The following is a 24,725-nucleotide window of genomic DNA, read 5'->3' as shown; positions in this document are numbered from 1 at the left end:
AGGGAGTTTGCTGAGTCAGTGGAAATTATACATGGTGTGAATGAGGCAAAAGAAAGAAAGAATGGAAGTGAGAGAGAGAGAGAGAGAGAGAGAGAGAGAGATGGACAGATAGACAGAGGGATCAGGAAAAAAAATTTTAAGCAGTTTGCTGGGTATTACAGAAGATCCTGTGAAATTTGACCCATGAAGATAGGACTACAGAATCTCAATGCCTAAATGCCCAGTGCAAACCAATACAGTGAGGCATGGGTGGCTTTTAGAAGAGACAGTCAATGATACCATGAACTTGACCTCTGAAAGACTCGTTGATATATATATATATATTGTGATAAATTACTACAAAAAATGTACATTTTTAAAGAGTGAGCTACATTGTTGAGCATCACGCTATTAGCCTTACCGTGTGGCCTATGACAGCACAAGCAAAATACATTAAAAGCCACCAAAGTCTGTTTGGAGCACCGCTATGAGTACAGACTTCATCCTCATACTGCACATGCAGTTCATCATTCTGTTGACTATTTAGGCAAACTGAATGGAATGGCTGAGCAATGGACATAAAGGTACGTGCTTCCTGTTCAGTTCAGACCATACAGCGGTGGCACTCTTGAGTATCATAGTGGCTCTTTAACTTCAAAAGCATGTATAATTTGAATAGAGTCATTTTTATGACGCTTGTACACCCCTTTTAAGCAAAATTGGTAGACCAGTGAATGTCAGGCATGTAAGGACAGAAGTGCTTACCTTATATGTTTTAGCTGTGACACTGAGTGTGGTTGTGACCCAAATGCAGAAGAGATACAGTATTATAACACAGTACAGTGGTATGTAGTAGGCCTTTTGGAACTATTTGATGAGCAGTTATGTGGATTTAGCATTTTTAGAAAAACTGTGCATTGTCAGTTATGACTTGATTGCTTTATTTATATCATTTTTGTAAATTCAATGCCCTATGCATGTACCTACTGTACCTACAGTGGCTGAGACACATGAATAGCAGATCAATGATCTGGACTGAAAGGATGTAGTCATGTGGCGCTGAGTTGCCATGTGACTTGCTTTTTTTCTCTCTCCTGCGTGCGCTCTCTTTTTTGGAGTTATGCTTATTGTGGGATGTCAGTGACTGTGCTCATTATTATTATGGGATGTTCATGGGTATGGGAGGGGTGAATGTCCCTATGGTAACGGTTGCTAAGGGCCATGGTGGAATGGGGAAGAGAGTGTGTGTGTATGTGTGTGTGTGGGGGGGTGGATTATTATGGTCTGTATGTTGCAAGGTAACTATGCAGAGTGGGGGGAGGGGTGAGTCTGTGTGTATATGTGTGTAGGGGGTTATTATGGGATGTCTGCCCCCTGATCTCTTTGTGTGTATGCAAGGGGTGTTAGTGGGAGAGGGAGAGACGGCGACGTCGTACGGACCCTACACCGCTGAAAACCCTACAGCCTTATAATCAACAACAAAAGGAAGCACTTGGAGCTGTATTTAACTGTTGCTGGACCAGGAGATCACGGCGTGTGGAAAGAGTGGACTTGAAGACCGCCTCACATTTTCTCTTTATTTCAGTCAGCGGCTACACTCAAGTTGTGTGAGTACACCACTGTTACATTGTGTGTTTGTGTCTCTCAGAAGAATCCCCGTCCGTGGACATCAGTAATTATAAACCCATCGAATACAAAAAGAAAGCCAAGTTTTACGAAACATCACAAGAGGAATCCATCGCGCCAACAGATTTAGCCGGTGCAGCTAGCTTACACACAGACACACGCGCGCGCGCTGGTTTGTGTTAGCCTGCGTTGTGTGTGTGCTAGTTGGTGAAAAAGCTAACAGTTAGCTATAGTGTAGCCTCGCTAGCTCGTGAAGCCTTTGCCGGCTTTAAGTTTCGCCGGGTTTTTACCCATGTTCTTGATTTTCATATTCGAGGAAGCCTAAATGGTTAAAAAAACTCAGGAATTAAGATTCTCAGGAAAGACACGGTGGATATTTTTATATATATTGGCTGCTGTTACTAACTTCCGTTTTCTTAATCTGCTTTTAATTTCGTCCTCTTCGAAACCGGCTCTTCTCCCGCCCTGTCTCGGAAACCAGAAGACTGAGTACGAGGAGTGAAGGAGTCGTGTATTTTAGCCAGACCAGACGGTGAAAATACACAAAGACTATGTCTGGAAGTGAAGACGATCGAGATGATTTCGGAACGACAGAAGAGCTGTCCATGATGCAAGGTAGGAACCATGAACACATCTAGTTTGCTAGCTAGTGACGGTTTCTCGCCTCTCACGGATGAACGTTTCTCAATTTGTGTGTGTGTGTGTGTGTGTGTGTGTTTTCACAAAGTTGTGTTAATGCAAATATTAAGCCACTTTAAGTGATGTTTACAAACATCTAAAATCTAGCCAGTAAACTTTTTGATATATATAACAAACGCTTTATTTAACAGACCTACGGGAAAAAGAATCGCTTGTATTTTGTAATATGTGTATATATATATATAGTTTGACATTGCTTGTCAGTTCTGTGGTTGAATTCACTTCGCCGATCTTTTGCCAACCCACTATTCGTTTAGCTAACTTGCTAATGACTTTAACCGACTCTAACACAAGCTTGTGAAGTTAAGTCTCGGTTTGGTTTGGATGCTGTCATGTAGAACAAAACTAATCGTTTATTAAACTCATTAATACTCACTAAAACGCTTTCGTTTAACTGAGAGCTTTTCGGTTAACCTTTGAAGATCTAGTGTTTCCCGGCATGGCTGTCTTTGCGGCCTACCGGTGTTTCTGTGTGTGAGTGTGTGTGAGTGTGTGTGAGTGTGAGTGTGTGTGTGTGTGTGTGTGTGTGTGTGAGAGAGAGAGAGAGCAGTGCTGGATAAGTTGGTGACTAATCCACGCTTTTCGCAGATGTTTTTAAGAGAGATCCGTTTACAGTCTGTGGAGTCAGTTTTCCGATCATATGAATTATTACGACTTGTTTATGTAGTCTACTTTTTTTTTAAATGAGAGAGATTTAAGGACGTCACTTATCAGTTGTTCGTAACGGGGGTTCCCCCACCACACACACACACACACACACACACACACTCTTTCAGCTGCTGAGGAAGCCACGATGCTCCGATCTGGTCTTACTTCAGTTTACGCCAAATTTTTATTAGGTTATTTATTTTTATTTATTTTATTTATAATGAATCCTGTGCAAACTGCGCCATTGCATTGTCTTCTTTTGTGTCACTAGTCCATAATATCAATTAATAGTGAATATACTTGATTCTTCGATGCATTAGACTGCGATCTGATGCTTTACCCAGGATAATTCCCGGTTATGTTACTGAAATATTTAGTGAGGCAGAAGCCCTACAGATGCAGACTGAACTGAACCAGCTTGTATTGTTTCTAAGGACACTTTTTTTGTTATTGAGTACATTCTCACACCTATTTGTATGTTGGCAAAGTGTGCGAGTTGTATAATCAGTACACTGTTCTAATGATTGATACTACTGGTTCTTTGCTGTTTGTGTTTCACACTGCATATAATTAAACAAAGGAAAAACAAAGGAGTTTAGCTGATGGTCCCGTAGTTCTAAAAATGTCATCATAGAAAATACTTTCATTTATGGAAATAATAAGGCCACAGAAAAACCAAATAAGTTACTACGCTCACACAGAAATCACAGAAGTTACATGAGCATTGAGAACATAGAGCCAGCACTGAATTAATTATTTGATAATTATATTAATTCAATTTTGTGTAACTCAGCCAGTGATCCCTCCCCCTCTTTTTCTAATAGCATTATGTAAATATAAATGAATAAATGTGAATCGATTTGGGCTTTGTGTTAGTTTAGCAGTTCACATCTGCAAAAGAAAATGTTTTCCCCAGCCCAGAATATACAGATCATTGGTTCACTTCCTGCAGTTGGGCTTACTCAGGGTTGAATCACTTTCACACCGCTCTTAAACAATAAGGGTTCATCTAGAACCGGTCCGATATGCCCCATGTCCAGTTCAATTCAAATGGCCTAAACACTATATATGTGAAAGCATGCTGAGAGATGAGCAGAATTAGTGGGCCTTTATGTTTAAAGGTAGATTCTAGAATTGTAGTTTCCACACTAGTTGAGTTTGGTGCCTCTGATTTGATCTGCTGGATGATGGCCCACCGTCCAAAGGGGGGCGGAGCAGGGATGTTAAATTGTTTGTGTTGAATGAATAAAATCTAAGCTCTTGGCATATATCTGTTCTACAGATGATGACCTGGAGGAAGACTTGTCAGAGAATGAAGCCCCTAAAGTGAAAAAGAAGAAGAAAGCCAAGAAGAGCAGCCGTGAGAGCAAAAGCAGCAAGAGGCAGCGCTCTCGTAGGGAGGTAGGCAGATACCACACCTGTAAACAAATCTCTTGCTCTCTCATGTTTTGTAAACTTTTTAATGGCTCTTTATTGTCCCCATTTACTATACAAGTTGATATTACAGAAACATTGATATTAATATAGGACATCTTGCAGTGTAGAATTTTTTTTTTTTTTTTGCTGTATTCCAATTTCTGCATTTCCCTCTAGGATATCCCAATTAGTTCCCCTGAGCCTGTAGAAGGGCATGATGTGGATGAGGTGGAGGACGATGGGCCTGGAGGGCGTTCTGACAGTGAGGGCAGTGACTACACGCCTGGCAGGAAGAAGAAAAAAAGAGCCAGCACCTCTAAAGACAAAAAGAGGAACAGTGCTGGTGCTGACAGGAGTTCCAGCTTGGCTGTGTCTAAGAGGAAGGAGCCTGAGGAAGAGGAGGATGAAGAAGATGACGACAGCTCTGTGAGTATTAGCACAGCATTTGCTGCAGCACAAGTACTAGGTTTCCACTCTGCACCTGTCACTGTGAGTTCTGTGTAGAAGTGGTAAGCCATATGTTGCCTGGAGATGTACATTGATCATGGTTCATGTGGTTTAATGCTCATAGGAAGTCCATGCCAGTATTATTTGTTGAAAGGTAATAGTAAACAGATTTGTAGAATGCTCTTAAACCAGATCAATCCCAGTGTATTTAAAATTACGAAAATAAATCTCAATTTGGTTTTGTAAAACTTTGTCCAGGAGCCGAAGACCTCCTCCCAGTTGCTGGATGCCTGGGGCATGGAGGACATTGATCACATCTTTACTGAAGAGGACTACAGAGCTCTTACCAACTACAAGGCCTTCAGTCAGTTTGTCAGGTGTGGTATGTCCTGGGATCAGTTACCCTTTAGACACAGTGTTTCATGTATGTAAAGACTAAGTATATTATTATACCACATTACAGCTTAATTGAATTCTCATACCTGATTGTTCAGTTCATTACACATGGCCATTTTCATCTGATTTCACTTATCAAAAAAGTGTTTCCACCCACAGAACTGTTACTCTGGGGTTTTTTTTATTTTTACTTTGCACAATTATGTGTACACACTCCTGATGGTTGTGTGAAAATCCCAGATCAACATTTTCTGAAATAGATGAGATCATGCATTCTCATATTTGATGTGAACATTAACTGAACCTGTATCTGCATGCATGTATGCACTGCTATCACATGATTGGCTGATTAGATAACTACATGAATGTGTAGGTCTTTCTCTTAAAGTGATTGTATGTGTAAATGCACAGTAGTTCCATCCTAAACTTTTCCAACGGTAAGTCCAGTTCTTTTGTATTTGCTGTACACTGAAGACATTTGAGTTTGAGCTCAAAAGTTGAATGAGACAGTAGATAAGATTTTCAGCTTTAATTTCCTGATATTTACATCTAGATATGGCACTTTTGTTTTTTGAATATTTATGATCACTGATGTGTGGAAGAAGAATGCATTTTTTTGTTAAAATGTTTAAACCAACATGAAGACCAGAGAGCTGCTGTGGCGAGAAAAGCGAGCTGTTTTGAAACTGAGAAAAGAAAGTTATTCAGAGCCATTGCACAAACACTTGGTATTGCCATTACAACAATTTGGAATGTCCTGTAAAAGAGAAACAGACAGAAGAGGTAGCGATGCTAGCACAATTCACCATTTGAAGAATATATTGAGAAAAGATCTATAGAGACCATACCACAAGGTACAAATATCTCATCAGCAGTAAGAATCAGAAGGACGGACTGGAATTGAAGATGAACCTCTACTAAAGTGAAGGAAAGGACAAGGTGTGGAGAAAGAAAGGATCTCAGCTATAAAGCACAGTGGAGGTATTATCATGGCTCGGGCTTGCACCATTGCTTCCGAAACAGACTCCCTAATCATTACTGATGATGAAACTCATGGTGGGAGCAACAGGATAAATTCAGTCATATACAGAAGCATTTCCCTACAAAGACAACCAAGGAATTCATAAATGGGGAAAAGTGGAAGTTTTTAGACTGGAAACATCAGACAACCTTGTAGCTGAGCAAAATTCCTCCTCCTGAAGATGAGATTGAAGGGGAAACTCCCCCAAACAAACAACAGATGAAAGAAGCTGCACTACACATGTAGAAGAAAATTCAACAAGAAGACTGTATCTGGTGATGTCAGCGGCTTATCGGTTTGATACAGTTATTGAAAGCAAGGGATATGCAACCACTTAAGTGTTGTGTCCTATCTGTTGCAATACTTTTCCTCAACCAAATAATCTCATTCTTCTTATAATGAATGTCTGTTTGTTTGTTTGTTTGTTTGTTTGTTTATTTATTTAAAGATTCTCAGACATTTTACTCTCCTGCTTTTTCCTAGGCCTCTTATTGCAGCAAAGAACCCAAAGATTGCAGTCTCCAAAATGATGATGGTACTTGGGGCAAAGTGGCGTGAATTCAGCACTAACAATCCCTTACGTGGCTCTGCCAGTGCCAATGCTGCCCTGGCAGCTGCCAATGTGGCTGCGGCTGTGGAGAGTATGGTGGCAGCTGAGACTCCAGTCGTTGCCCCTGCAGCCACTCCGCTTGCTGAACCCCAACCCCCTCCAGCTCCTCCACTCCGCAAGGCCAAAACTAAAGAGGGCAAGGGTGAGCTGATACTTCCTTGCTATAATAATAACATTGTATGGCTGTTGCAAGTGTGAGCAGGGTGAAACTTAAAGAAGCTCAATAAATTGGTTGCCTGTTTGTTAACTGTTTCTACAAGCCAAAATATTCATATTTATTCAGTAATGACAGAAAATGACTGAAATTTCTTTGATTAATAATTTTTGTCATGTAGCATGCTGATGTATTATTTTAGTAAACACTGCAGCAAGCATGTACATGTGGGTGCAAAATCCACCCAAGGTAACAAATGCCACTCATGGAATGAGTGGAGGTGTATGAGAGGGCTGACTGAGCTCTTTTGAGAGCTTCAGTACCTAAAATGTTGCACTACAAGTCTCTTGAAGTAGCGCAACATTTCTGATTAGATACCTATTCCAAAATTTCACATCTGCTGGCATGTTCTGTTCACAGGTCCTAATGCCCGCAGAAAGTCCAAACCAGCTCCCAAACCTCAGGAGAAGAAGGTGAAGACTAAGAAGGTTGCACCTCTAAAGATCAAGTTGGGTGGCTTCAACAGCAAGAGAAAGCGCTCTTCTGTATGTGATATTTCTTTTACTGTTTTTAATTGAAAAAATTTTAATTTCCCAAATGTAATTTCTGCTCTTGCATTGTTAAAATAACCGATCATTTGTTAACTGTATTGCTTACTTGTTAAGAGTGAAGATGATGATATGGATGTAGACAGTGACTTTGACGATGGCAGTATCAACAGCGTCTCCGTGTCAGACAGCTCCAATAGCCGTAGCAGCCGGTCCAAAAAGAAACCTAAGCCCAAGAAGAAGAAGAAAGGTGAGGAAAACTTTAGCAGCTCATGAACTGAACTCAGTCACTTAAGTTTGGTTCACTAGAGTATGGTTAGACATGATGAATTCCACTGACGATTCTTGTCGTTTCTTTTCAGTGTCTCCCTGACTAAATGTGGTATTATGTCATGACTCCTGTGGGATGGGCCTTCTTGAGTTCTGCTTACTTTATCTAGAATGCTTTACACCTCTTTTTTCCTTTTTTTTCTTCCATGTTTAATTCAGTGGATGATGATGCCGATGGCTATGAGACTGACCACCAAGACTATTGTGAGGTGTGTCAGCAAGGAGGAGAGATTATCCTGTGCGATACATGTCCCAGAGCTTATCACATGGTCTGTCTGGATCCCGATATGGAGAAAGCCCCTGAAGGCACTTGGAGCTGCCCGCACTGTGTAAGAGACTTCTCTTTAGAAATTTCTAACAAAGATGACATTTACAATGTTCTTACAAAGTATATGTGTTTGTGGATTAAATGTGGATTGTCAAATCTTCTTTAAAATGTATCTCAGGAGAAGGAGGGTATTCAGTGGGAAGCACGTGAGGAGGCTTCAGATGGTGAAGAAGAGAACGATGCAGGTGGAGGTGAGGCAGAAGACGATGACCACCACATGGAGTTCTGTAGAGTGTGTAAGGATGGAGGAGAGCTCCTGTGCTGTGACACCTGCCCCTCTTCGTACCACATCCACTGCCTTAACCCACCCTTGCCTGAAATTCCTAATGGAGAGTGGATATGTCCACGTTGCACTGTGAGTGAACCAAATATCTCCAATGAATAGAGTTAACTGATGACCAGGGCACCATGTCATTTTCTGAGTAGAGATATGCACCAGTTAATATACGAGAACCAACCAGAATCTTGAGTCAATTCATCAAATTTGATTTATTTTCCTTATGGGCTACTTGCAAAAACATTTTATCAAAGCCAGTTCCTCCTTTTTGGTTCATGTCCCTTGTCTAATTGTCACTTGGTAAAATGGAGAAAGGCTTCAAGCTGTATGTTGCATCATAAATACACAACTTTAAAATAAAGCTAATGTTAGCTTAAAGTTGTTAAATTTAAAAATGGACAGTGCACAGAGGGGCGTATGAATTGTCTTTATATTTCTTCACTTGCCTTTGGAAGTATTCCATCCTAAATGACTGAATGCGTTGAAGTAAAAAGACAAAGAGTAAATAGTGCTACTGGGGAAATGTAAGCTCCCTTGGAACAGTGCAAGTGACCCAAAAACAAAAAGCTAAATTATTTTACTAGTCTTACAATTACTTTGTTTCCTCTTTGCCAGTGTCCTTCATTAAAGGGGAAAGTGCAGAAGATCCTTACCTGGCGTTGGGGTGACCCACCACCACCCACTCCTGTTCCACGCCCACCTGACCTCCCAGCCAGTGCCCCGGACCCTACTCCATTGGCTGGCCGCCCAGAGAGAGAATTCTTCGTAAAGTGGCAGAACATGTCCTATTGGCACTGTTCCTGGGTGTCTGAGCTGCAGGTCTGTACACAGTATTAACACAGTATTACCTAAATAGTATTAATTTAAGATCCCCTCAAATTTCCAAAATAAATGTCCAAAAGGTCTGTGGATATGTCAAGCCATATGTACAGCCAGTCTTAGCAGCTCTTTCTTCCTCAGCTGGAGCTGCATTGCCAGGTGATGTTCAGAAATTATCAGCGCAAGAATGACATGGATGAGCCCCCACCCATAGACTTTGGAGGTGAAGGTGATGAAGATAAGAGTGAAAAAAGGAAGAACAAAGACCCCATCTATGCCCAGATGGAAGAGAAGTATTACCGTTTTGGCATCAAAATGGAGTGGATGATGATTCACCGCATCCTCAACCACAGGTGGGGCTCCAAGGTCTCCTGTTGCTTTTGCTCTTGAAAATGGACAGGCTTCACAAACTTTCAGTTTGTATTTGTACAAAACACCACAACCATAAGCAGTTCTGGTATTTAACAGCTTTAATATAACGTTATATCGCCAAATGTTTTGGGGCAAGTCACAGAGTTAAGGGGTTGGGCTCGGCCCCTTAGTTCCAGTGAAAGGAACTCTTAATGCTTCAGCTTCATACCAAGACATTTTGTACAATTCCATTTTGTACAAGGTCCATAAAGACATGGATGAGTGAGTTTGGTGTGGAGGAACTTGACTGGCCTGCACAGAGTCCTGACCTCAAGCCAATAGAACACCTTTGGGTGACCTTTTGCCTGACCTGGGGCAGTGGTGGCTCAAGTGGTTAAGGCTCTGGGGTGTTGACCAGAAGATCAGGGGTTCAAGCCCCAGCACCACCAAGTTGCCACTGTTGGGCCAATAACAAATGGCAATAACAAACAGTAGTCTAGCATCAGACTGACCCAAACCAATCATTTTATTCATCCTGCACTTTTAGAAGATATTTTATGTTGTATGATGTATGTTGTGTCAAAGTCCTTAAATATTTGCTGCTTACGTGATATCTGTATGATCCCCATGTGACCCCCCCCCTTCAGAGTAATTCTGAGTTGTTCTATAAACATACAATAAAAGTAAAAAAAAAAAAGAGGAAAACCCCCTTCAGACCTGTATACTGTAGGAATTTATCCACATTAAAGTTTATATTAGTTTATCTTCTTGTCTTGCTTTAAGACATGATTATGAACACGTAGTACAGCCATACTGCTGATGTTCACTGTTTTATGTCTCTGAATAGTAAACATTTTGGGTAACTATCTTGTGTAAAGATATCTTTGTGTAAAGGTTCTTGATTTAACTTCTTTCTCCTGTTGTCTAGCATGGACAAGAAAAATAACTGTCACTACCTCATCAAATGGAGAGACCTGCCATATGACCAGGCCACTTGGGAGTCAGAAGACATGGAGGTTGCAGAATATGAGACATACAAACTGCAGTACTGGAACCATAGGTATGACTTCAGAATTCAGAACACTCCTTTATCTATGAATCTCACATAACTGTATTCAGCTCTTTAACATGGATGTTCTTTAGAAAAAAGAAAAAAAATCACAACTGAAATGTACAGCCATGGCCAAAGGTTTTGAGAATGAGACACATGTTTTTCACAGTTTACTGCTTCAGTGTTTTTTTTAGATCTTTTTGTCAGATGTTACTATGGTATAATGAAGTATCATTACAAGCATTTCATAAGTGTCAAAGGATTTCATTGACAGTTACATTAAGTTTATGCAAAGAGTCAATATTTGCAGTGTTGACTCTTCTTTTTCAAGACCTCTGCAATTCGCCATGGCATGCTGCCGATCATCTTCTGCGCCGCGTTCTGACTGACCCCTTCTTGCATAATCAGTGCTTGGAGTTTGTGGGGTTTCATTTGTCCACCTGCCTCTTGAGGATGGACCACAAGTTTTCAATGGGATTAAGGTCTGGGGATTGGACCCAAAATTTCTGTTTTGTTCCATGAGTCACTTAGTTGTGCTCCATCATGCTGGAAAAGGCATTGTTCATCACCAAACTGTTCTTCAATGGTTGGGAGAAGTTGCTCTCTGAGGATGTTTTTGTACCCTTCTTTATTCATGGCTGTATTCTTAGGCAAAATTGTGAGTGAGCCCACTCCCTTGGCAGCCCCACACATGAATGGTCTCAGGATGCTTTACTGTTTTTACTCTTCCGGATGCCCCAAACAATTGGAAGAGAATCAAGAGAATCCCAGGCATGATGTCAGCTGATTGTTTTGTGGCATGTCTGAAATGCAGTGGAAATTATGGTTTTTCAGGATTGTTTATTTTCATGGCAAAGTAGGACTTTCATCTGATGATTCTTCATAACATTCTAGAGTATATGCAGATTGTCATCATAAAAACTGAGGCAGCAGACTTTGTGAAAATTAATATTTGTCATTCTCAAAACTTTTGACCACAGCTGTTCATCCTTGTGTGATTTAACATGTACTTTGGAAGGTGATTTTTGTGTGTTTAGAACAGTGATGGCTGTAATACACACAGACATAACTGCCACATAGACCCACCATGCTTATATCCACATTAACACATTTTTAATTAAATCATTGTTTTTGTGTATGTCTCTCTAATAGGGAGCTCATGATGGGAGATGAAGGCAGACCAAACAAAAAACTGAAGGTCAAAGGAAAAATGAAGCGACTGGACAGACCTCCAGACAACCCAGTTGTTGATGTGAGGGAATGTGTGCATTGACGATGCGTAGTCCTGAACATAAGTTAGACGTACAACAAAAACGGGCATTGGAACAGGTTTGGGTTGATTCTGACCATTTATTGTCCTTTTTCAGCCCACCATTAAGTTTGAGCGCCAGCCAGAATATCTTGACTCAACTGGTGGCACGTTGCATCCATACCAGCTAGAAGGGCTGAACTGGCTGCGCTTCTCCTGGGCCCAGGGTACTGACACCATCCTGGCCGATGAGATGGGCTTAGGGAAGACTGTACAGACTGCTGTCTTCCTTTACTCGCTCTACAAAGAGGTGTGTGTGTGTTGGTGGGGGTTTATGGTGAGATTTACAGAAGTGAGGGGCTGCCATTTTGAAGCAAGAACATATCAATGCATGTACAAATTTAATCAACATGGATGGCCCTTCTGCATATAGATTAGGTCCAGAAGATGATTTTGTCTGCCACCTGTTGGCTCAAGTTCAGAATACAAGCATTCTGTTTAAGATACCACATACTGGTAATCTATGGTGTTGACATGTTTCCAAATTTATGTATTATTATTATTATTATTTCTTTTTTTTTGTGTAATCTATTTATTTATTTTTATTTTGGCCTGAAAAAGGATAAGTCAGATGAGTCAGTTAAGTCGAATGACTGAATCCACCAATTAATAATGTATATGAAATAATTCAGTGGGTGAAAGCCTTGCATTTAAATTCTAATGATCATTAGCCCCAAATTACAAATAAATGTAATTACTTGACCACTGAACATATTTCACTGGTATGCATTTAATATTTAATTTTCTTGAATTTTAGGGTCATTCTAAAGGGCCATTCCTGGTCAGTGCCCCTCTATCTACCATTATTAACTGGGAGAGAGAGTTTGAGATGTGGGCTCCCGACATGTACGTAGTCACTTATGTAGGTGACAAGGACAGCAGAGCTGTAATCAGAGAGAACGAGTTCTCCTTCGAGGACAATGCTATCCGTGGAGGCAAAAAGGCTTCCAGGATGAAGGTAAGTTCAGCTTTGCTGATCAGCTTTGCTGATAAGACCTGCAATGTCAATTTCAGGTCAAGTTTTGGCCCTTTATTTTTTGGTCATAAACTTGTGCAATAAAGGGTGTTTAGCCCTTTTGCAAATGACCACATTTGTGTAGAAATCTGTGGAATTCTTGCATGAAATTTCGTGCTTCTGGTTCTAAGGTGTATTTTTTTATGGTTAAGAGTGCAAGTTGATTAATCATTGCCCTGTACCTTTTACTATACTATATTTTATAGTTTGTTGGTGTCACATGATTATTATTTTTTCTGCTCATTCCTTCACATAGAAAGAGGCTTCAGTTAAGTTTCATGTGCTGCTGACTTCCTATGAGCTAATCACTATTGACATGGCCATCCTGGGATCCATTGACTGGGCCTGTCTTGTGGTGGATGAAGCACACAGACTCAAAAATAACCAGTCCAAGGTGAGTCCAGTCATCCCGAACGGATGGAATAGTCAGCAATGGACAGCTTAATTACCAGGGTTTATAGTCACCTAGTTTGAAATACAGATGGGCTAGAAATGAAAAGAAAAAGGTGATTAAATGAATGGAGAAACATAATGATTGCTAAATCTTCCAGAATACTTGCCTGGTTATTGAACATTATCCTATTTTTATAAATGCTATGGGTAGATATGGCAAAACAAAAAGATCAGAGTGAAGGAGGGAAAAAAGCAACTTTGCATGCTTAAGTATTTTATCTTGCCTGTATTTAGCAGCAGCTCTTGTAATAAAGCACATCAGTTTAACCAGTGTTTAAGTCTGCAGTTTTATCAATCACAGAATATGCTTTAGTTTTTTATTTGCTGCACCTTTTGTTCTAAAGCTGTGACTTTTCCTGTGTGTTGCACAGTTTTTCCGGGTGCTGAATAACTACTCCCTTCAGCACAAATTGCTGCTTACGGGAACACCTCTCCAAAACAACCTTGAAGAGCTCTTCCACCTACTTAACTTCCTTACACCAGAGAGATTTAGGTAGGGGTGTCTGTGTGTGGACAGAGCATTATTAGGTTAATATTTTATTGTCCATCCCCTACCTGATGTGTTCACTGTCTCTTTAAGCAATCTGGAGGGCTTCCTTGAAGAATTTGCTGATATTGCTAAAGAAGACCAGATAAAGAAACTCCATGACATGCTGGGACCACACATGCTCAGAAGACTAAAAGCTGATGTGTTCAAGCACATGCCCTCCAAGACTGAGCTCATTGTCCGAGTAGAACTCAGTCCCATGCAGAAGTGAGTGAGGAATGGGTGGGATTAGAGAACAGGAAAAAAAATTAAAGCAGGGATGAAACTTAGTTTTATTAAGAATAATAACTTTCACCTTCTTCCTGACTTTAATCTTTCAGTGTCTTAAAAGAAACATTTTTAAGGAGTCTTTATACTTTTGTAGGAAATATTACAAGTTCATCCTTACCCGCAACTTTGAGGCCTTGAACACTCGAGGAGGTGGAAATCAAGTGTCCTTACTTAATGTGGTAATGGACCTAAAGAAATGTTGCAATCACCCCTACCTTTTTCCTGTAGCTGCTATGGTAAGCCATTTTCAAATACACTTGGTTTAATTCATATTAATATCTTCAAACCTTGACACATTTTATGTAGGAAGTTTGCATTTTAACACCGGAGTATGCTGCATATGAATTATCACTCAAAAATATGGAACAATTTATAGTTGTCTTAAGTGACCTACATGGAAGCCCTGAATTTCTTGCTCATTCCCACATTAGTAGTCTTTTGGCTCGTGTCTGAAATTAATTTTAATGCTTGAAAGACGGAGCACTCTTGCTTTATACAATAAAAAAAAAAGTTTATATACAATGCTCAGCATAAATGAGTACACCCCAATGACAGTCGCAGGAGCAAAGCTATAGTTTTGACTGTAAAATTCAAATTAACAAGAATTCAACCACAGGTGAGGTTTAATTATTCATTACACAGGTGTCCAGCAGACAGTGGACTATAAAAGGGTGTTACTTAAACAAAACCCCTCCCCGTTTCCTGCTGTCAGCAATGGCACCGCATGGAATAGAAATGTCACAAGACCTGAGAAAGAAAATACACTGCAGAGGAATGGCATGCATGGGTGTCATCCACGAAAGAAGCCTCTCCTACAGCCCATGCTCAGAAAAAGCCCCCCTAGGATTTGCCAAAATTGCCCTAGCTGGGAAAAAAAAAGGAAGACTACTGGGACTCTGGAGTGATGAGACTAAGATAAATATTTTTTGGAACTGATGGCTTCAAAAACTATGGTGTCGCAAAGGTGAGGAGTACAAAGAAAAATGCATGGTGCCAACAGTGAAACATGGTGGTGGCAGTGTCCTCATGTGGGGCTGCATGAGTGCTGCTGTTGTCGGGGAGCTGCCACTGGTGACGGTATCAGGATGTACAGATGTGTACTGCTCTATACTGAAAGAGACGATGCTACCATCACTCTGTGCCCTTGGTTCTTGTGCACTTTTCCAACATGGCAATGATCCAAAATGCACATCTAAGGCCACTGTTGCATTTCTGAAGAAGAACAGGGTGAAAGTGATTCAGTGGCTAAGCATGTCTCCTGATCTGAACCCAATTGAACACCTATGGGAAATTTTGAAGAGACAAGTTGAGCATAACTCTCCATCCAGACTGTAAAAGAATGGAAAAAGATAGATGTTGCCAATTTGTTCATTCCATGCCTAGAAGACTTGGTGTTGTCCTTGGACGTCATGGAGGTCATTTAAAATACTAGATGATGTAGTTTTTGTTGTGGGGTGTATTCATTTTTGCATCAACTAATTTGAGTAAAACTGAAGATTTATTTTATTTTATATTATTTACTTTAATTACTGTATAATTTAGGATAGTTAAATGATTAAAAACTGATTCCTGGTGGTTTGAAACAGGAAGCACCCAAGATGCCAAATGGGATGTATGATGGTAGTGCCCTCACAAAGTCTTCTGGGAAACTTCTGTTGCTTCACAAAATGCTTCGTAAGCTGAAAGAGGGAGGGCACAGAGTACTTATCTTTTCTCAGGTACTACACATTCATAAGAGATGAAAAGCCAAGCTCTATCCATATGAGGGGAACTTGCTTATTCATGTGTTACTTGGTGTAGATGACTAAAATGTTGGACCTGCTGGAAGACTTCCTGGAGAATGAGGGGTACAAGTATGAACGTATTGATGGTGGTATTACAGGGGCAATGAGACAGGAAGCCATTGACCGCTTCAATGGTAAGTGTTTGTTTATAGATTTATATTGTACTGACAGTCAATGTGAAGTAAATATTATTGTGAAAGTAATATTCAGAACTGATGCCTTGTGTGCACAAAAACTACTATTCCATACAATTTGTGAAATTCTTTAGCAAGTGTTTCATTGTCTAAGGAAGGCTGAACTATTCTCATTTGTTCCTCAGCTCCTGGTGCTGTTCAGTTTGTTTTCCTTCTATCTACTAGAGCTGGAGGTTTGGGTATTAACCTGGCCACAGCTGACACAGTTATCATCTATGACTCGGACTGGAACCCTCACAATGACATTCAGGCAAGTTCATTTACATCATACCCTTTCAGGTAAACCTACCTAAACAGTATTTTGACTTTCTGTGGATTTGATTATAATTCTTCTTCTCCTCCTCGTCCTTCTCCTTCTATCTCTCATATAGGCCTTCAGCAGAGCTCACCGAATTGGTCAGAACAAAAAGGTCATGATCTACCGCTTTGTCACCAAAGCCTCTGTCGAGGAACGAATTACTCAGGTATTGCTTGTTTCTAGAATATTTTACTGAACATTTGAGAGCTGTTTGATTCATTTAATATTTTGCCTATTTTCTTTTGCATAGGTGGCCAAAAAGAAGATGATGCTGACCCACTTGGTGGTACGACCTGGCCTGGGCTCCAAAACAGGCTCCATGTCTAAGCAAGAGCTGGATGACATTCTGAAATTCGGCACAGAGGAACTGTTCAAGGATGATGGAGAAGGTGATTGCATTATTTTTCCTTGTGAGATCTGGACATTCTACACAGTTTTAATATGCTCTGTCTTTGTAAGTTAGGAGGATGAGCAGAACTTTTAAAAACTGCTTTTTGTGGTTCACGTAGACATTTTATGAAAATAAGTATAAAAAAAAATACAAAATGTTTCCACACTTTATTAGGGGAGAACAAAGAGGAGGACAGCAGTGTGATTCACTATGATGATAAGGCCATAGACCGGCTGCTGGACCGTAACCAGGATGCTACAGAGGACACAGAGCTTCAGAGTATGAATGAGTATCTGAGTTCCTTCAAAGTGGCTCAATATGTGGTCAAGGATGAAGATGATGAGGTTAGTGTGCAGCAGATATTTCATGACAACCTATATTGAACAAAATCTGCTTTGTGTTGGATTGCTAGCTTGTTGAATTCTGTTGTGAAAATGTATTATGTTTTCTTGTAACAGGAGGAGGAGGTGCAGAGAGAGATCATTAAGCAGGAGGAGAGTGTGGATCCAGATTATTGGGAGAAGTTGCTTAGGCACCACTATGAGCAGCAGCAGGAAGATTTGGCTCGTAACCTCGGCAAGGGCAAGCGTATCCGTAAACAAGTCAACTACAATGATGGATCTCAGGAGGACAGAGGTATCAGATGAAGCATTTAAGCACAAATTTACATTGGGTTCAAATCTACAGTGTGAAAGTCTTTAAATTTATGGAATGGTGATTAAAATCTACTAATGAGAGCCAGCCATTAAAAATGATCAGCAGTACCACATTTATAAAAGGTTATTTTTGTCCTTTAAATTTTGTCTACATTGTTTTTCTATTTGCAACAGACTGGCAGGATGACCAGTCTGATGGTCAGTCAGACTACTCTGTTGCCTCAGAAGAAGGAGATGAGGACTTTGATGAGCGGGCAGAAGGTAAAATGCTTCACCTGTGGTACACAATTTGTGAAACAGATTTGCTTGACATGAAATGCAGCTATGTTGACCGTGCTAATCTGCTATGTTATATACCAAATTTAGCGAACTCCCGAAGACCTAATAGAAAAGGACTCAGAAATGACAAGGATAAGCCTTTGCCCCCCCTGCTGGCCAGAGTGGGAGGCAACATTGAGGTGAGCATGTTCATGCATTTTTTTATTTAATGTATTTGTAATCACCACTGAAATAACCTTACAGCATCAGTAGGTGTTTCTCCCCCTTTAACATGACCTTTTGTTTTTAGGTGTTGGGGTTCAATGCACGCCAACGGAAGGCCTTCTTAAATGCTGTAATGCGATATGGAATGCCACCCCAGGATGCTTTCACCACCCAGTGGTTGGTTAGAGACCTACGAGGAAAATCTGAAAAGGAGTTCAAGTACGCGTCAGCCTTGTTCATTGTTCCATGCGTGTTGTGCATCAAGACTCTTTGGCTGAAACCTATGTTAGCCTGATGTGTTTTTTTTTTAACCATCACAGGGCATATGTGTCACTTTTTATGAGGCACTTGTGTGAGCCTGGTGCTGATGGTGCAGAAACCTTCGCTGATGGTGTGCCAAGAGAAGGACTGTCAAGGCAGCATGTTCTTACTCGAATTGGGGTGATGTCACTGATCCGCAAGAAGGTAAAACCCCTGAAGTATATTTTGGACATTTACTACTACAATAGCTGTTTTGATACCTTGTACAATGTAAATTTTGTGGCTTTTGCTGCTCGTCTTTTCAGGTACAAGAATTTGAGCATGTGAATGGTCAGTGGTCCATGCCCTGGATGATGGAGCTGGAAGAAAATAAAGTTGTGACTGCTGGTCACCCGGATTCACCAGGGAAAACTCCTTCAACTGGCACTCCAGCTGACACACAGCCTAACACACCAGTTCCAGGTTTGTATCATCTTACAAGCTTTTCTATGGCTTAAAGCTAGAGTACAGTTTGAATACAGAGCATATTATAAGAAACTGCACCTAGTGCAGAAGTGAAGCCATAGCCGTAGGTGCTGTACGTATTAAAGGCCTATGTACACGTAAGGAATAACTTACGCAGACTATGCTCCTGGTATGAAGGTGATACAAAACAGAACCATTAAACCGGTTTTCATTTTCTCAAGACTTTTGTTAAAGCTCCTCAAAGCCTTTACTTGCTTTCGGAGGGTTAATGTCAGCCACTGTGAATTTATGACCAGCCACATAGGATTAATAATGAAACCTTCCTTCTGTACTCTACAGAAGATTCCACCAAGACAGAAGATGGAGGTAAGGAGACTGAAAAAGAGAAAGAAGGGAAGAAGGATGCTGAGACTGAACAGCAGAACAAAAAGTCAGAAACAGAGGTGAGTGTCGGCAAGTATTTTTTCCTGTCGATTATAAAGTTTTAATTATAATTGTTACATTATAATTAAAAGCAAATGTTTTTTAGGTCATTGCTATTCCTGATGATGATGAGAAAATACCCTCTCCTGCTGAACAGAAAGAAAAAGGAGAGAATGAATTTGCCTCTGCATCCACTACAGAGACCGAGAAAACAGGTAGTGGAGAAGAGGAGAAAGAGAAGAAAAGTGGAGAAGCTGCTGAGCAAAGCAAGACATCTGACGAGGCAAAGAGAGAAGATTCTGAAACAAAAATTGATGACTCCACAAACAAAGGTGATCGAATAATAATGTGTATTTGTTCCTATGTAGCCCAGCTGTCTAAAGTTTCACTCTGCTGTTGGGAAAGTGTCTGTTTTAATGCATTCTCAAACTAATGGGGATTGGCAGCAATGAGATTTGACAATGATTTCTTCCTATCTTAGAAGGCAGACATGCAGCATGTTGAGATGTATGAAAAGAAAGCAGCTTAATGCAACTTGTGTTTTGTGAAATCCAAAGTTCATGATTTACGTTATGTGCCGTCAGATGAAAAGAAAGAAGATAAGATGGAGAAGACTGAGACCACTCCAGCTACAGATGAGAAGAAAGGTAGCTTTTGGTTCTAGGGATGCAACAATACAGTTAACCCACGGTTCAATACGTACCATGGGGTTCGGTTCGGATGGCTTGGCAAATTAAAGTTTTTGGTTTTGTTTTTTTTTTCCCATTATTCTTTGTTTAGGTGACAGGAACAGTAAGTATGTTAAGAAGAAAAAAAAAACTGGTTTTAGTTGAAATTCTCATCATTTTACTTAAATGCAAAAATCAACTTGTACACATTCATAGTGTACTGAAAATAGTGAGATATAAAAATTAGCGCTTGTATGACTTTATTACAGGAGACGGGTTTGAAGTACAGTGCTCTTTTTCCCCAATCCATTATGTAATGACCAGTCACAGTGAGAGAACTCTCTGTAATGACCAGTCACAGTGAGAGAACTCTGTTACCCCCGAGGTCCAACTGTCTGTTATTAGAGCAAGACTTTGTTCCCGACCCCTACAAAAAAACCGAAACCGAATCGGCTAAAGCACAAAGTCCGTGTCAGTAGTGTGTAACGCGGTTCGAGCACTTTTATAAGTTGCCAAAAGCCCACATCACAGAAAACGGCTGCAAATCTTTAGCAATTATATTATAATTATTTTTTGTGTCTCTCGGAACCAGTTGTGTCTGAATGCTGGAAGGAATCAGATAGGGGACTGTGGTTTTTTGGGTTCCTGTGTTCCCTGCTCTGCCCTCCTGCTTCCACACAGTGATATCTCTGGGTGATGGAGCTGCAGATGTGTGGTCATGTTGGAAGTATTTCCATGTCAGTATGTAACTCGTGTGGAACAGTGCTTAAACAGTCATTTTTTTGTTTAGCGTTTTTGTTTCATCGGCATCATTACAACAAATCCGAAATGTCCCCACACCACAGATCTGAGAGATGGCGGTGCTTCCTCCTGTTTCTGTCCGCTCTCCAGGGTTAGAGTGAAATGTGACACAAGCATGGTTACCGCCCCTAACTTTAGCGCTCACTGATTGGATATTTACTCGCTGGGAGGCGTGTCTGTCTCAGCGCGAAGACATACAGTACAGGCAAACACCAACGGGAGGTTCCGAGAGTAATAAACACCAACGGGAGGTTCCGAGAGTAATAAACACCAACGGGAGGTTCCGAGAGTAATAAACACCAACGGGAGGTTCCGAGAGTAATAAACACCAACGGGAGGTTCCGAGAGTAATAAACACCAACGGGAGGTTCCGAGAGTAATAAACACCAACGGGAGGTTCCGAGAGTAATAAACACCAACGGGAGGTTCCGAGAGTAATAAACACATGGAAATTATTATTTCAAGGAAAAACTGAAAAAACCTTGGTTCACATACACGTATTGAACCGTGGAGGTCGTACCGAACGCCTCAATATTATATTGAGTATTGTGGCATCCCTAAATTGGTTTATACATTACTACTTTGGCACTTCTACACTGAATTCTAGTAGAAGGTTCACTGTTTGTCTTTATTCTAGACCAAAAGGATGAAAAGGAGTCTGGTAAGGTGGAAGAACCAGCGAAATTACAAAATGGTGATGGTGGCAAAGATGCCGTGGCAGCAGGAGCAAGTGAAGAGAAAAAGAAAGCAAAGACCCGTTTCATGTTCAATATCGCGGATGGAGGATTTACTGGTATGAAGAATGATCAAATAATTTTTTGTTCATGTCCCATGATTTGTTGGTTTATTTGTTATTTGACTGTCTTGCAGAGTTGCACTCACTGTGGCAGAATGAGGAGCGGGCAGCCACAGTTACTAAGAAAACCAATGAGATATGGCATCGCCGCCATGACTACTGGCTTCTTGCTGGCATTATACAGTATCCTTTGCTCTGTTTCTAGTTGTACATGAGTGAAGTTTACACAAGATTCTTAGTCAGAATGTTCTCTTGAATCAAGTAAGGAATCAATTTTTAAAGCATAGGGTCACTGAGCTCCAAAATCTTTACTGTGCATCATTTCACTGCATGCCAAGCAAATGTTGATTGGTTTGGCAGGGGTAAAACATCCAAAACCTAAAAGTGTTTAGTAAAATTGAGCATGTGAATGGTCAGTGGTCCATGCCCTGGATGATGGAGCTGGAAGAAAATATAGTTGTGACTGGTGGTCACCAGGGAAAACTCCTTCATCTGGCACTCCAGCTGACACACAGCCTAACACACCAGTTCCAGGTTTGCTTCATCTTACAAGCTTTTCTGTGGCTTAAAGCTAGAGTACAGTTTGAATACAGAGCATATTATAAGAAACTGCACCTAGTGCAGAAGTGAAGCCATAGCCGCAAGTGCTGTACGTATTAAAGGCGACCAAGGGGACTCAAAAATTCACTGTTCTTATTCTATTCTTGTACTATTGTTGTAGTCCCATCTATGTTGTCCAAGGCAGCTATACCCAGCAGCTATATGGCATTTGCAAGGCCGGCCAATAAAGGTTTTTCAAACAGCCTATCACATGAAAGCTGATTTTGTAAGGTTAACTGTATCAAAGCAAATTGTTTTGTGTTCATCAGTAACTTTGAGACTTGACCTTATGAATTTGTAAAAGAATGTGGTGGTTGTAGTGCCAACCTTACTTACCCCTAATCTTTGTAAGTGCCTGTTACGCTGCATGTATATCTTTAACTCCTTGTTCTCAGACATGGTTACGCTCGGTGGCAGGATATTCAAAACGACGTAAAATTTGCAATCCTCAACGAACCCTTCAAGGGTGAGATGAACAGAGGAAACTTTCTTGAGATCAAAAACAAGTTCCTGGCCCGTAGATTCAAGGTACAGAGAGTATTTATTTTATTGTCTTTTTTAAGGTCCAATTTACCTTTCTGATCTCTTATTTCCTGACTCTCTGTTAGCTGCTAGAGCAGGCACTGGTGATCGAGGAACAGCTACGAAGGGCAGCATATTTAAACATGACAGAGGATCCTTCTCATCCCTCCATGGCTCTGAACACACGCTTCAGCGAGGTGGAGTGCCTGGCTGAGTCTCATCAGCACCTCAGCAAGGAGTCTATGTCTGGCAACAAGCCTGCCAATGCCGTCCTGCACAAAGGTGGGTTGCAGCAGTAGAAATGACCAATTCAGTCTACTGTCTGTTTGGGTTTACTTTACATTCGGTGACGTCTTTTGTCAAATTCAGATTCCTTGTGTGCATAAGAATAAAATGAAACCTGTGAAACCTGCTCCTATAGGCACATCATTCTTTCACTTTTATTTCAAACAGTTCTGAAACAGCTTGAGGAGTTGCTGAGTGACATGAAGGCAGATGTCACCCGTCTCCCAGCAACCATTGCCAGGATACCGCCTGTTGCTGTGCGGTTGCAAATGTCTGAAAGAAACATTCTCAGCCGCTTGGCCAGCAGGGGCCCAGAGACACAGTCCCAGCAGGTACCAAACAAAATGTCTTGCTTATCCCTCTTTATTTTAAAGCTGTCGTGTGTCCGTGCAACCTACAGAAATGCCTTTTATTTATTTATTTAGGTTTTTTCTTTTAAACCATTAAAACCTCTGTTCTCTATCTATTTCAATTGTTCCAGGTATCTCAGCAGTAACCTGCACAGGGTTTAAGCCCTACACTCAAGCACCACCCACCTCTACATTCCTGACTGACACCTCAGATGACATCTCGCCTTAGCTTGAAGCCACACCCCTTTACCTACAAATGGACATGAGTCTGTAGGCAAAAATATGGAGTTTGTGGAATCTGAAGCTATTTTATTTTCTTTTTTTATTTCTTATTTCTTCTTTATTAATATTATTGATATAATGTTATTATGATGGTTTTTGGGACCGAAAATAAAAGAGTAATAAAAATCTTTGTCCCACTTTTACACAGTTCTTGTGAACATGGATCTTGTGCTGTATGCTTGAAGCTTGGTTTCCTCAGCATTGTGGAAGGAACTCTCTGCAGGGATGTGCACAGATATTCTAACACTGAATCACTATTTGGGATTTTATACCCCAATTTCACATGAAGGCAATAAAAGACTATAAAAATGTAAAGCCACCTCTGGCAGTATTTTGAAAGAAATAGCAGCACAGTTGTGATATGCCTTGAAAGCCCAGTTGTGGGCTTCTAGAAATGCTAGTATTTTTTAATGCTTTTGCAGTGAGTCGGTTATGAGGCTTGTAGGAAAAAGGTAATGCATTTCTGATGTCCTGTACACTTAGTCTTCAGTGGACACAAACAGACACGAGACTTCTAGATTAAGCTCATTTGCACAATAAGCCACACTGCTTGACATGATCTTTTTCATTCGCTTGATCAGTGATTATAACGTGCAAAAGTTTTGGTTTTTTAATTGGGAGGGTGGCTGGCATCTGAGGAAAAGAACAAAATCAAATTAAGAGCACACTTATGCTTTCAATTAATATCTACACTATACTGCCAAAAGTATTCGCTCACCCATCCAAATAATCAGAATCAGGTGTTCCAATCACTTCCATGGCCACAGGTGTATAAAATCAAGCACCTAGGCATGCAGACTGTTTTTACAAACATTTGTGAAAGAATGGGTCGCTCTCAGGAGCTCAGTGAATTCCAGCGTGGAACTGTGATAGGATGCCACCTGTGCAACAAATCCAGTCGTGAAATTTCCTCGCTCCTAAATATTCCACAGTCAACTGTCAGCTGTATTATAAGAACGTGGAAGTGTTTGGGAACGACAGCAACTCAGCCACGAAGTGGTAGGCCACGTAAACTGACGGAGCGGGGTCAGCGGATGCTGAGGCGCATAGTGCGAAGAGGTCACCAACTTTCTGCAGAGTCCATCGCTACAGACCTCCAAACTTCATGTGGCCTTCAGATGAGCTCAAGAACAGTGCGCAGAGAGCTTCATGGAATGGGTTTCCATGGCCGA

The 24,725-nt window shown here is 40.8% G+C and overlaps 2 protein-coding genes across 4 annotated transcripts in view; one reads left to right on the top strand and one right to left on the bottom strand.

The window, feature by feature from the left end:
* s100u (S100 calcium binding protein U) overlaps window positions 1–24,725 on the bottom strand; it is a 282,508-nt gene that overhangs the window by 59,007 nt on the left and 198,776 nt on the right. The window lies entirely within an intron of this gene.
* On the top strand, window positions 1,301–23,700 carry chd4a (chromodomain helicase DNA binding protein 4a). 3 transcript variants are annotated; one of them, XM_058405206.1, is made up of 41 exons: window positions 1,301–1,586; window positions 2,090–2,220; window positions 4,235–4,353; window positions 4,546–4,794; window positions 5,074–5,192; window positions 6,716–6,984; window positions 7,417–7,541; window positions 7,662–7,794; window positions 8,034–8,203; window positions 8,321–8,557; window positions 9,095–9,298; window positions 9,440–9,651; window positions 10,578–10,709; window positions 11,853–11,952; window positions 12,068–12,259; window positions 12,767–12,967; window positions 13,281–13,418; window positions 13,849–13,970; window positions 14,058–14,231; window positions 14,389–14,530; window positions 15,881–16,012; window positions 16,095–16,212; window positions 16,398–16,522; window positions 16,644–16,736; window positions 16,821–16,959; window positions 17,136–17,305; window positions 17,420–17,597; window positions 17,792–17,878; window positions 17,984–18,075; window positions 18,186–18,319; window positions 18,421–18,565; window positions 18,667–18,823; window positions 19,166–19,269; window positions 19,356–19,581; window positions 19,834–19,896; window positions 21,356–21,511; window positions 21,589–21,697; window positions 22,510–22,642; window positions 22,723–22,918; window positions 23,090–23,253; window positions 23,403–23,700. In XM_058405206.1, exons 2-41 carry the CDS (start codon window positions 2,157–2,159, stop codon window positions 23,415–23,417), a joined length of 5,838 nt encoding a protein of 1,945 aa, XP_058261189.1. In that variant the 5' UTR covers window positions 1,301–1,586; window positions 2,090–2,156; the 3' UTR covers window positions 23,418–23,700. The 3 variants fall into 3 exon arrangements, with proteins under 3 accessions (XP_058261189.1, XP_058261190.1, XP_058261188.1); XM_058405207.1 differs by having other exon boundaries at window positions 2,087–2,220; window positions 19,407–19,581; XM_058405205.1 differs by having other exon boundaries at window positions 2,087–2,220.

Source organism: Hemibagrus wyckioides, linkage group LG12 (assembly GCF_019097595.1).
Source record: "Hemibagrus wyckioides isolate EC202008001 linkage group LG12, SWU_Hwy_1.0, whole genome shotgun sequence".
Taxonomy (NCBI): Eukaryota; Metazoa; Chordata; class Actinopteri; order Siluriformes; family Bagridae; genus Hemibagrus; species Hemibagrus wyckioides.
The sequence above is the reverse complement of the archived record's forward strand: the minus strand, read 5'-3'. Positions and strand labels throughout refer to the sequence as shown.

Coding starts and splice junctions, on each gene's coding strand:
- chd4a (XM_058405206.1), top strand. CDS start 2,157: ATGTCTGGAAGTGAAGACGATCGAGATGATTTCGGAACGACAGAAGAG. Junction 12,260..12,766: donor TTTACTCGCTCTACAAAGAG/GTGTGTGTGTGT, acceptor CTTGAATTTTAG/GGTCATTCTAAAGGGCCATT. Junction 13,971..14,057: donor CTTACACCAGAGAGATTTAG/GTAGGGGTGTCT, acceptor TGTCTCTTTAAG/CAATCTGGAGGGCTTCCTTG.